General features: G+C 41.4%; 1 protein-coding gene across 1 annotated transcript in view; it reads right to left on the bottom strand.

Moving 5' to 3' along the window:
- The window catches only part of MAD1L1 (mitotic arrest deficient 1 like 1), a 436,479-nt gene that overhangs the window by 421,056 nt on the left and 2,366 nt on the right, over positions 1–13,057 (bottom strand). Inside the window, exons 2-4 of the mRNA XM_083413484.1 lie at positions 9,328–9,490; positions 7,356–7,496; positions 4,143–4,322 (exon numbers count right to left, since the gene is read on the bottom strand). Coding sequence (XP_083269610.1) covers positions 4,143–4,322; positions 7,356–7,496; positions 9,328–9,490 — 484 coding nt within the window. The remainder of the gene's footprint in view (positions 1–4,142; positions 4,323–7,355; positions 7,497–9,327; positions 9,491–13,057) is intronic.

Raw genomic sequence — 13,057 nt, forward strand, 5'->3', positions numbered from 1 at the left:
AATTCTCAAAGATGATTGCCAGTGGTTCTGAGATCACATCTGCCAGTTCTTTTAATACTCTTGGATGCAGTTCATCTGGCCCTGGAGACTTGAATACATCTAAACTAGCCAAGTATTCTTGTACTATCTCCTTAGTTATTCTGGGCTGTGTTTTCTCTACTGAATCATTTGCTCCAAATTCTTCAGGTCGGGCATTGTTTTCTTTATCGGAGAAGACTGAGGCAAAGAAGGCATTGAGGAGTTCAGCCCTTTCTGTGTCCCCTGTTTGCATTTCACCATCTTCTCCTCTGAGTGACCCCACTGTTTCTTTGTTCTTCCTTTTGCTACGAACATACCCATAAAAGCCTTTTTTGTTGCTTTTAACCTCTCTAGCAAGCCTGAGTTCATTCTGTGCTTTAGCTTTTCTGACTTTGTGTCTACACGTGCTGGCTATTTGTTTGAATTCCTCTTTGGTGGTTTCCCCCCTTTTCCATTTTTTGTACACATCCTTTTTTAATCTTAACTCAGTTAAAAGTTCTTTAGATAGCCACCCTGGCTTCTTTAGGCACCTTCCATGTTTCCGTCTCATTGGTATTGCCTGAAGTTGTGCTTTTACTATCTCCCTCTTAACAAACTCCCAGCCATCATGAACTCCCTTTCCTTTTAGTATTACTGTCCATGGGATCTCACCCAGCACTTCCCTAAGTTTTATGAAGTCGGCTTTCTTAAAGTCAAGAAATTGAGTCCTAGTATGCTTGGCTGCTCCTTTCCGTTGTATAGTAAACTTCAGAAGAGCATGATCACTTGCGCCTAATGATCCTTCCACTTCTACCCCACTAACCAGGTCATCGACATTGGTTAGGACCAGATCTAAAATGGCTGTTCCTCTTGTTGCTTCTCCCACTTTCTGGACAATGAAGTTGTCTGCAAGGCCAGTGAGGAATCTGTTTGACCTTATGCTCTTGGCTGAGTTTGACATCCAACAAATATCCGGGTAATTGAAGTCCCCCATTACTACTATCTCCCTTCCTTTTGCATGCTTGGCCATCTGTTCCAGGAAGGCATCATCTATGTCCTCCGTTTGGCTTGGGGATCTATAGTAAACTCCCACAATGAGGTCTCTGTTATTCTTCTCTCCCTTAATTTTGACCCAAATGCTCTCACTTTGGCTTTGAGGTTCTAAATCTTGGATCTCTTCACAGGTATACACATCCCTGACATATAACGCCACTCCTCCTCCTTTCTTGTCTGGTCTGTTTCTCTGAAATAGATTGTATCCCTCCATTTTTACATTCCAATCGTGGGACTTATCCCACCAGGTTTCAGTGATGCCTATTATGTCATATTTAGTTTGCTGTACCAAGAGCTCAAGCTCATCTTGTTTATTTCCCATGCTTTGTGCATTAGTGTACAGACATTGAAGTCCATTAGTCATTCCCCCGTGTCTCTTATTTAAGGATTTTTTCCTCCCACCACTAGGTCTGCTTGCTGTTTGCTCCATTTGGTCTATGACATTTAGATGATCATCTTCATCAATTGATAGACTCCTACCTTCAGGAGCACTGTCTCCCTCCCCCACATTAGTCAGTTTAAAGCCCTCCTGATGAGGTTTCTGAGTTTTTTGGCAAAAACATTCCTCCCAACCGTTGTGAGGTGCAGCCCATCGCTTGCCAGAAGTCCATCTTCAAGAAACTGCAGTCCGTGATCTAAGAATCCAAACCGTTCCTGTTTACACCATTTGCGAAGCCAGCTGTTTACTTGCACTATTTTCCCCTCTCTCCCTGGGCCACGTCGTTCAACTGGGAGGACAGATGAGATGACGATTTGTGCATTTAATTGCTTCAATTTCCTGCCTAGAGCCTCGTAGTCTCTTTTGATCTTCTGGAGGCTATTGCTTGCAGTGTCATTGGTTCCCACATGAACCAAGAGGAAGGGGTATTTGTCAGTGCGTTTTATGATTCCTGGCAGTCGTTCAGTTACATCTTGGATCTTAGCCCCGGGGAGACAGCACACTTCCCGAGACATCTTGTCAGGCCCACAGATCACTGCTTCTGTTCCCCTCAGTAGGGAATCCCCTATCACCACTACACGCCTCCTCTTAGGTTTGGTCGGGGTTCTTCCGTGAGCGGTCCGTTCCAAGGTCGCCTGCACATTCTCTGAGGACTGACTTTGCTGTTCATCTTCATATACCTGATCGACTGTAATGAGGGAGAGATCCTCAAATGGAGTCTGCTCTTCGTCTTCCATGCTAGGGGAGAGGACCTGAAAGCGATTGTGTATTTCTAAACAATCAGAGCGAACCCTGGGCCTCCTACTTCTTTGAGTCACGTTTCTCCACATATCGGGCTCCTGTGTTGGTGAACTAGCCTCCTCCCCAGGGGAGTCTCCTGTCTCCTCCTTGGTGGAGACGGTGTGCTCTGCTGCTTCCAAGAAGAGCTCCAGCTCTCTAATTCTTTGGAGTGTAGCTACACGTTCCTCCAGTTGCTGGACTTTGTCTTTTAGGAGGGCAATCAACATGCAATTGCTGCATGTAAAGCTGCCTGCAACCTTTGGCAAGATGGCAAGCATTGAGCAGGAACTGCAGGCGACTGCAGCTGTTCCCTCCCCCTCCATCATGAGAACGTGTCGTTGGGGATGGCTACAGCGGTCCTGCATCATAAAAAGTGTGAAGACAGGACTAATAACTCCCCCCCAAAAAAACCTAGGTCTCCTCCAACAAACGTTTGAGACTAGCTCCCTAAATCTAAAAGATGGATCAAACTAATTAGCCACAAAGAATCACACACACAAGAAAACCCTTTTGGCTAGAAGGCTTTGGACCTACAGGCAGAAAAACTGCACCGCTTAAAACTTTGTCTGCAGAGATCATAACAGATTGCAGGAAGAAGATGAAGTAACGGGCAGAGCACTATCAAAAACTGTACTCGTGGGAAAACACAGTCTCTGACACAGCAATCAACAGTATCCAGACTCTGCCTGCCTTGGAACAGCTGGATGTCCCTCCCTCCCTTAATGAGCTGAAGAATACCCTCAACACAGGCGTGTGGTAAAGCCCCAAGACAGGACAGAATCCCAGCAGAAATGCTGAAAGCCAGCCTCAACTCCTCCCTCATGATGCACCTCCACAGCCTTCTCTTGCAGTGCTGGGAAGCAGGATCTGTGCCACAAGACATGTGCGAATCCAGCATTGTTACCCTTTACAAGAACAAAGGTGACTGCCCTGACTGTAGTAACTACCATGGAATCCCACTGCTGAGTACTGTGGGAAAAGCCTTCGCCCGTGCAGTTCTCAACAGATTACAGTCACTCACTGGCAGGGTCTATCCCGAGTCACAATGCAGCTTTAGAGCTCAGTGGTCAACAATCAACATCATTTTCTCATTGCACTAGCTGCAGGAGACATGCTGAAAGCAGACACCACTTATACACCTTCTTCATAGACAACATTAACCACGTCATATGGGAATTCCTTACAGACGATTGCAGTGCTGGAGACAATCAGTCATATCATGTGTCCACATCAGTGACCAGAGGAGAAATTACCACTGGGAGGAGCACAGAGAGAAGAAACAGCATGGTGCATCCGTAGAAGCAATACCAGACACCTTCATCTGCCCCAGCTGCAATAAAACATGTCTCACCCGTATTGGTTTCTACAGCCACAGCAGGCACCGTAGCTGTCCAATGGTTAGACTTTACATCTGATGCTGCACACTTCCACTGTATCTCAAAACAGACAGATACCAACATCAACAATGCAAATTTCAGATTCCTTTGCCATCTTGCCTTTGAAAAATGCTTCCTCTAGAAAGCCTTTCCCAACCTGGTGCCCTCTAGTTGTTTCTCGACCACAACTCCCATCATCCCTGACCATTAACCATGCTTGCTGGGGCTGAGGGACATTTGAACCCAGCAACATCTAGAAAGCACCAGGCTGAGGAAGACTTTTGTAGAAACACTTCAATGTTTATCAATGCCCACATTCTCCTTCAAACATAAACACCATTATCATCCATTAAGAAATTGAGTACTATGAGCAGAATGTGCATATCACCATTCTACTGTGCATCACAACTGCTGCAACAAAGCTATTTATTAATATTCATGGACGATTGGAAAGTACATATAGTATGGAATCAAATAATAAACTGCTTTTTTCTTACTTCATTAGCTTCAGCAAGCTTGTTCTCCTTCTCCTGCAACTTCTTATTCAGAGACTCTGTGTGTTTCTGACAGGATTTGTTAATCTCAATTTGTTCTTGAAGCTTATTTTCGGTCTCAGTTTCTCTTTCCTGACACTGCTTGATACGCTTGAGGAGCTCTTTGTTATGGTCAGCCTCCCGCTAGAAAGAGAAGAAAAACAGAAAAAAAACTTCAAAGAACCTTGCATCAAATAACTACAGTAATATATTGCTGGCATCTCCACCAAGCAAAGTCTTCCCAAGCCTTTTCATCCATTTCACTAGTGAAATAGAACCTTTGTGAACTTAGTGGACAGTTTCCATGCAACCTATTTCTATTCTGCAGCCACTGAACATGTCTGACAGTTTACAGATTTGCTCCCCTCCCGAATTATAGCATTGGCACAGGACAGAGTTGAAATTTTAGAGTTTGATTAATGTTGGATATAATCCCCGTTTTTGGTTTTTTAAATTATTGCTTTTTATCCATCCTGGTTATGAATGTTTAGTGCATCACAGAAGTAATCTTTGGGGCATGGCTGCACCATATGTTTTCCACAGATGTTGTATAAAGATGTTTACAATAAATTGGAGGCAAATGGGATATTCACATATTGTCAGACTTGACAGCATGGCTTGCACTTCTCAAAGACACGGTGCTCACAAGTGCATCAGTCTGAACAGGGTTTCGGTTTATAGCACGAGCTTCAATGCTAGGATGACATAAACCATCTCACTTAGAAACTCATCTCCTGCATTTGGTTTACTCCAAATGGAAATGGTTTGCATACTGATTTCCGGTATTTTTCCTTGCATCGCTATCACATTTTCTAGTTACTGCTCACAACAACATTCATGACACAGTTACAGATCTGCTCCCATAGATCTTCCCAATTTTCTTAATGCAGCCACAGCAACACACTCAGCAGCCAAATGAAGGAACAATAAAAAGCAGGCAAAAAGTGATTCAGAATTTGCCCCTTGTATGGTGACTAGCCATTACTGAATGACTCTCAATTGATTTAACTGAGAAATGGTCAAATTCCCAAATTCACACATCACCATATAAAAATCAAGCCTGAAAAGTAATTGGACATGCCAACATCATTTTGGCACCCAACAAAGAACATTTTATTTCACCAAGGTTTTTAGTCTTTTCAGTTTGTGTTATTAGTATTGTTATTTTATGGTCTTCTGCATTTTCTGTAAAACATCCTGGGAATTTCATTGCCCTTTGCCAATGTTATAATTCGAGAATGGGGCTCTCACGCATTGGTATACAGCATTGCTGTGGCACCCCTTGCACCACAGCAGAAACTGTCATAGGTGCTTGCCCACTTTAATGGACCATATAATGAAGACCCTATATGGAAATATATTAGAGACATTCAAGGAAACCATGAAAAATATATATAGTGTGACAAAGAGAAGCAAAGTCTGGCTGTAAACCAAGGAACAAATGGGTTCAAACCACAGCATTTCCTCCTTGGACCTAGCTCCCCATCAGAAATTAGGGTTTTAGCTAAGTCTAAATACCACATTCGGGGGCTGGGGAGGAGCTAGAGAGTGATGGGTTAACAACTCTTCCCTTCCCATGTTCTGCCCACCACGCACCCAAATTGTCTACCATGTAGCAATTAGACTTGGGAAGGGGGGTGAAACAAGAGATTGAGAGGAGGGGGGAGGGAGAGTCACTGCCCGCTTTGGCTCCACACTTCCTGATACACACTACCAGCACCACCCAACATAAAAAGGTTCCAGTTGTAAATTTACATAGATTGTGGTCTGATTTGCACCTCTGTTTAGAAAATGTATGAAGTTTATGAAATATATGAATAGCTACAGGAAATTTGACTTAAATTGACCTTTCTTCTTGGTGATTTAAATCTACTCTGTGACCAAAATATTTCACTGGAAAAGTATAAAATAGTACAATACACACTGCTGTATTGATTTTCCCCTGCCCAATTCTCCACCATTCCTTCTCTTCCTTTTTCTGAACTCTCAAAGCATTTCCAGTCCAGTTTCCATTTGCTTCCAACTCAAATTAATTCACTCTTATTGGAAAACGTGTAGCAAATTGCTCTGCTAATCAAAGCAAAACAAGCTACGGATTTACATACTAAGCAAGGATTATGCAAAGCAGTATGAGGTTCCTAAACCCTTTATCCACATCACTTCCGAAATGCAGAATCTGAGCAAGGTAATTACCACACTGTTGGATTAGTGCTGCTCCCTTTACATTTCAGGGTTTTAAGTGTTTCTGCGACTGACTCAGCTAGATTTTGGGGTTGAAGTGACACCGGAATAATCCACAAAATCACTTGGCTTGAGGTGGAACTAGGAACTTCCTCCTCATTTTTTCTGAGTTACAATAGAGATCCATCTCCCTGCATATGTTGTTATGTGAAAATTTAATAAAAGCCTCTGAATTCTTAAAGTGCTTTACAGGATAAAGTGCATCCTCCTTGTGACATAAACCTAGACGGCAGAGCTAGCCACATAGCACAGCATAGTTTCCGTTTCACATGCTAGATATATCAATCTTCTATCCTGAATTTCATCCATTGAGCTCAAAATGGCACACATGAGATTATCCCATTCTGTCCTCACAAGCTTTGTGAGGCAAACAAGGCTAAGAGCTTACCCAGTGAATTTATGGCTAAAGAGAGATTTGAATCCAGTTTCCCCAATTCAATTCACTATCTTCTACATTAGCTTTCACCAAGCTAATACCCTCCAGATGTTTTGGACTAAAATTCTCATTCACCCCAACCAGCATGGCCATGCTGTGTGGAGCTAATAGGAGTTGTAGTCCAAAATATCTCCAAGGCACCAGGTTGGTGAACGCCACTTTTTCTTATGCTTAAAACTGCTGCACAGGGCTTTGAAGACCCAACTATCAGCTGACTGTGAGGGCAAAAAATGATCACCTATTGTCACTGTAATGCCATGGTATTTAACAGGTGAGCAACCTGCAAGAGGTGGGAAAGGAAAGTATTCAGCCCACGAGATCCAGTTACCCACCCCCGTTTTAAATGCTTCTAAAAGAAACCACACAACTCTTCTGTGCATTAACAACATGATCACAAGATCCTAGAAATTTACCATCAAACCAAGTCAATCATGAGGCGGTCTAAAAGAGGTTCTGGTTGATGTCTCTACTAATCAACGGTGTATTACTAGCAAACTAACCTCAAAATTTCTTGCATTTGCATTAGCCTCCTTCTCAAGCTCAATTCGAGCCCTTTTGTGACTCAGTTCCATTTGCATTTTCTCCCGCTCCATTTGCAAAAAATGTGCCTCTGAACGTATTTGCCCAGCCTGATCTTCACGCTGATGAGGAAAGAAAAAATAAATATAAGCAGCAGCACAAAGCGTTCTACTGAAGGCGCTCAAAGCATTTTAGGAATTCTGCATGTTTTGTCACTTCCCTGTGCCCCCTAACTTCTGCCTGAAGGAAGAGCCCAGTATAACAAACAAGAAGCAAAGAATGTGTAGACATGATTACACATTTGGATGGGAGGTCACAGAAAGCCCTTTTTTAAAACTTGAAACATTTTAATCAAAGGAAACCAAATAGTTCTTACAACCATCTTATACATGACGAAGCTGTGGCAAAGGGTTAAGGCTGCAATTCCAACAACGTTCCATCAGAATAGGGATTTCCACTTGTGTAACAGGACTTCCCATCCACCCATGCTCTCGCATACACTGTCCACAAATGTGCAACAGATTCAGGAACAACACTGTGCAAGCAGAAATCCCTGCACTGGTGGAACAATTGCCTTAGCACTATGCTGAATTCCACAAAAATAACTTTTTAAACATCCAAACCTAAGCAAATGAGAGACTGGAAAGAAAAGAGTAAGATTTCTCATTCCTTCCTCCCAAAGCTCCCTATTAACATTAGAAAGGTGCCCTCACTATGCTGTCTTAGACACATGCTTAAAACTTTATTTCAGAAAATGTATTCCAGACACATAATTTAGTTATATATACTTGCTTTTATTATTTCCTGATTTTATCTATTATTGACAATTATTCTACATTGTTTTATTTCTGCCCTCTAAATAAATAAATAAAAATATTTCCTCATACCAACTAGAAAATTATTCTTCAGATGTACAAGTGGGCTCAAGTAAGAACTCTCCACAGTGCAGAGATAGCATACCAACTTCGCAGAAGCCTTTGGTTTCTATCCAAGTCATCCTAATATGCATTAGCATGAATAATAAGGCCTATATCAAATACTTTGCACATAAGAGAAAAACTACCTCCACTGCTGAAAAAATGTAGTAAATGTAGTAAAAACAGTTCAAAAGAGAGGGGCACAGTATTCTACAAATAGCATCTGGCAGAAAAGATACTGGAAGACAAAATGCTCTTTAAAAAGAACATGCAGCAATAGCGGCAAACTGTGAAGAGTTGTCATCTACATTTTTAAAAAAGCTTATTTGCATCATTTTTTTTTTTCCAATATTCATCATGAGCTGCTTTAGATTTCTATGATAAAAAGTAGGGCCAAAACCTAAGTAAATAAAATAAATTCATGGATCTATGTTGTGATGTAATCACAAACACTTTTGACTGCATGACATCATTTCTTTTTATTATCATATTTAAAAAAATTAATAAACTAGGTAACAAAAAACAAACAAAACTCAGATCAGTTAACTGAGCCTTACATTCTATAACAGTAAACTATCTGAACCTGTGTGGTGACTGGTTTTGAGAGCAACTCCCAGGGTGGGAATCTCACCTGAGATTCTAAACAGAGACCATATACACTGTCCAACACAACTTGGAGGAATGATGGGATAAGAGCTGAAGAAAAAATTCAAAAGCAATGGTCTCTATTCCCCCTCCCCCTCCATGTTTTAACTTAGTTATGAATGAAATTTCCATTTGTCTAGGAAATCCTGATGTTCTTGCTAACTTAAGCATTCTGGCACATGTCATTCATTTAAGAGTAGCCTTACTCAGCCTGGTGCCCTCCAGACGTTTTGACCAAAATTCCCATCCACTTTGGCCAACACTTGGAGGCCATCAGGTCAGGCGAAAGCTGATTTAGTATACTACTCCGATCAGGCTCTGACAGTGAAGGTGACTGCTTTGCCTGCTCATTGTAACTACGGAAGAACAAATGAATTTAAGGAAGTCTCACCTTCATCATCTGCTCATACTGCATCTGCAGAGAACCTTGAGGTACTTGTGTGGTAGCCAATTCAGATGTATCTTCCACAGGATGTGACAAGTAGTTGTTGAATGATTTTAGAATAGAGAAGACCACCGTGTTTCCTTCCTCCTCATCCACGTGCACCGGACCTCTGCAGACATAAGATCATAGACAAATCTCAATGTGCAACTAGTTATATCCAAACCACCACTACCCAATAAATGAACCACTTCCCAGATAACAAAGTAAATGAGAGCTGGTGTGGTGCAGGTCTCAAACTATGGTCCATGAGCTCCATTCATGTGATCCATGGAAAGGTTGCGGAAAAGTCAAGAATATTGGTACCTGGTCCTGCACTCCAATTATTTTTTTCTGACAACAAAGCTTGAGGCCATTTTGACCAGGGCTGATTATTAAACAGGCTAATATGTGGTAGCATTAAGCATCTGATAATATTAAACAATTGCCTAGGGCTCATGACTGTTCACAGTGTTGATTTTGATGATTATGCCGGTACTGGAGAAAGAAAGTTGTTAAAATACAAGTTATATGTTTTGACTTATAGAATAAATAAGTAATTATATGGTCCACCAATAGCCCTGCCGATTTTCAAATGACAACAAGGGAGAAAGTCTGAAAACAATTGGGGTAGTGCTTAAGAGTAGATCTGGGGAGGCACATGTTTGAAACCCTGCTCAATTAAGAAGATCTCAGAGTCACCTTGGGACAGTCACTGTCTCTCTCAGTCGACCATTGTTTGCAGAGTTTTTTGTTGTTTGTTTTGGGGAGAAAGGAACAATTTATAACACCCCTAATTCATTGAAGAAAGGGATGGAATAAAAACATAACACAGAGATGAATAGTTAAAGTCCAGCCTTTCCCATTGACACTGAAGCACTATTAAAACTCAAACAAAATGTCCTTGCAGTATGAACTTTTGCAGCAGCTGAACACAAGCTATCAAAAATGTTGAGGATGCACATTTCCCCTTTATACTTCACCTTTGCCAACAGCACTACAGGTCAAATTCTGGAAAATACATGATCCCCATAATATGTGAAGCTGGTGTAAGGAAGAGGATGTGAATCATTTGAGCAGAACAGAGATATCATGTTTCAGGAAACCCTGGGATTCCTCAATGAAAAGATCAATTACTCTTTAATGTGCTTGTTGTTTTCTGTCCTAGGCTCCTTTAAGAGGAAGAGTGGGATATACATTTGATAGAGATGTAAAAGCACCATGCAAAACAAAAAAAATGCCCTTGGAGACAGTGATGCAGCAAGAAAGCCATAAGCCATTTCTTGTCTCTGTTAAAGAAGCACATATGTGAAAGACCTTCCCACTTCCATAGTCCTCTTCACATACCAGAAGCTTCTTTCATTTCCCACAGGGCATCTGCAGAAAGAGTGCAAGTCTCTAACACTACCTCTATACTCTTCAAAGCCAGCAGGAAAAGGATCACAATCTCCCATCCACCAGGTTCTTCCTCCATGAAGTGGACAGGGTCAGAAGTAATTTTAAGTACTGTCTGGCTAATCAGTCAAGCCAAGGTTTGTGGACTACACAAGAGTGGATTACACAAGAGTGGCAAGAAAATTGATGTAGAGTGCTCCCCAAAGACAGAATACTGAAAAACAGTGGAATAGAGGTAAATGGTTTTGTTGCAAATGTGCTTCAGTGTTTTAAATAACTGTCCTATGCAAGGTAGTTCAGAAGATCACAAGATGAAGAGGGAGCCAAAGGAGATATCTAAGATCAGCCTCGTAAATCAGTCTTCAAAAGTTACTCATCTGCATTGCATGATTGCTTCAGAGGAATGGAAGTCCCTGCTGTGTAGGTGGATTATAGTAAATAAATACATTTTTAAAAGTTTGTATTACACAAAGTGGTGTCAGCCAGATTGATTTCCATGTTAGTTATAAATGATAGGGCTCTTTCCCCTCCTTTGCTAGCACAAAACCTGTCCCTCCTCTACCAACCTGCTCATTCTGCATTGAATTCCTGGCCATCTATGCCTACCAGGTGAATACAAGAGGACTGCATAAAACTAAATAAGCAAATAAGAATTTGTGCTTGCACTTAAGAATCTTCTTCAGTCATAAATAGAGCTGCTACCAACAAAGTTGATGTGTGCGTGTAATAATTTGAATTTGAATACAGCATCTAGAAAGCTGAAAACATAATTTTTTCAGCCTCCTCTTAAAAGCAAAACCTATCCTCTCCTACAACTTGAACCATCTTCCAGTCTATTTGCAGCAGTTGCTGAAGTCATTAAAAAGTCTCTTACAAAGATTTAGCATCATTGTGGGTGTCTGCTATAACCCTTCTAACCAGACTAAAGACTCGGATGATGCCTTCCTAGAGCAGATTACAAAATATTCAAAAAGGAGAGATATAGTAGTCACAGGAGACTTCAGCTTCCCTGATATCTGTTGGAACGCCAACTCTGCCAAGAATGTAAGATCCAACAAATTCCTCAATTGCCTCACTGACAATTTCATTTCTCAGATGGTGGAAGAAGCAACAAGGGGATCATCTATCTTGGACCTGGTCTTAACAAACAAGGAGCAACTAATAAATGAAGTGGAAGTACTGGGAAATTTGGGAGGAAACAATAATGTCCTCTTGGGTTTCATGAGACAAGGGAAAGCTGAGTGAAATCAGAAATGCACTCTGGACTTTAAGGCTGAATTCAAAAAGTTTAAGAAGCTGGATGACATCCTATGGTCAGAAATACTTAAAAGAGAAAGGAGTCCAAGATGGATGGGAGTTTATGGATGTACGTAATCTCAGAGCCTGTCTATAATCTTTGAGAATTCTTGGAGAACAGGTGAGGTCCTTGCAGACTGGAAGTGGCAAATGTCCCCACCCTCCAAAAGGGGGGCAGGGAGACCCAAGTAACTACCAACCAGTCAGCTTGATGTCAGTACCAGGAAAGGTCCTAGAACCAATAATTAAATAAGTCAGTCTGTGAGCAGTTAGAAAAGTATGTTGTGTTTACTAAGACCCAACATGGGTTTCTCAAAAACAAGGAATGCCAGACAAATCTCAATTCCTTTACTGATAGACTTACAAGCTTGCTGGGCTGGATAAGATGAATGCTGTAGTGTATCTAGATTTCAGTAAGGCTTTTAATAAAGTCCCCATGGTATTCTTCTGGAAAAGCTAATAAAATATAGGCTGGATAAGGTAAACTGTTAGATGGATTTGTTGCTGGTTGACTGACCAAGCCCAAAGTGTGCTCACTAATGGTTCCTCATCATCCTGGAAAAAAGTGGTAAGTGGGATGCCACAGGGTTCTGTCCTGGGCCCATTGTTGATCAACATCTTTGTAAACAACTAGGATGAAGGAATGGAGGGGATGCTCAATAATTTTGCAGAAGACACCAAACTGGGAGCAGTAGTTATTGCCACAGAAAACAGAATCAGGACTGAATATGACCTAAACAGACTGGAGAACTGGGCCAATACTTTTTTAAAAATTGAATTTCAATAGGGACAAATGTAAGGTTCTACACTTAGGCAGGAAGAGCCAGCTGCACAAATATAAAATGGGGGATGCCTGGATTGCCAGCAGTACATGTAAAAGTGTCTAGGGGTCTTAACATGAGTCAGTAGTGTGATGCAGCAGCAAAAAATGCTATTGCTATTCTAGGCTGCGTCAACAGAAGTATGGTGTCCAGATCTATTCTATTCTGCCTTGGTCAGACCACATCTG

The sequence above is a fragment of the Podarcis tiliguerta genome, assembly GCF_965153285.1.
Source record: "Podarcis tiliguerta genome assembly, chromosome: 14".
Lineage (NCBI taxonomy): Eukaryota > Metazoa > Chordata > Lepidosauria > Squamata > Lacertidae > Podarcis > Podarcis tiliguerta.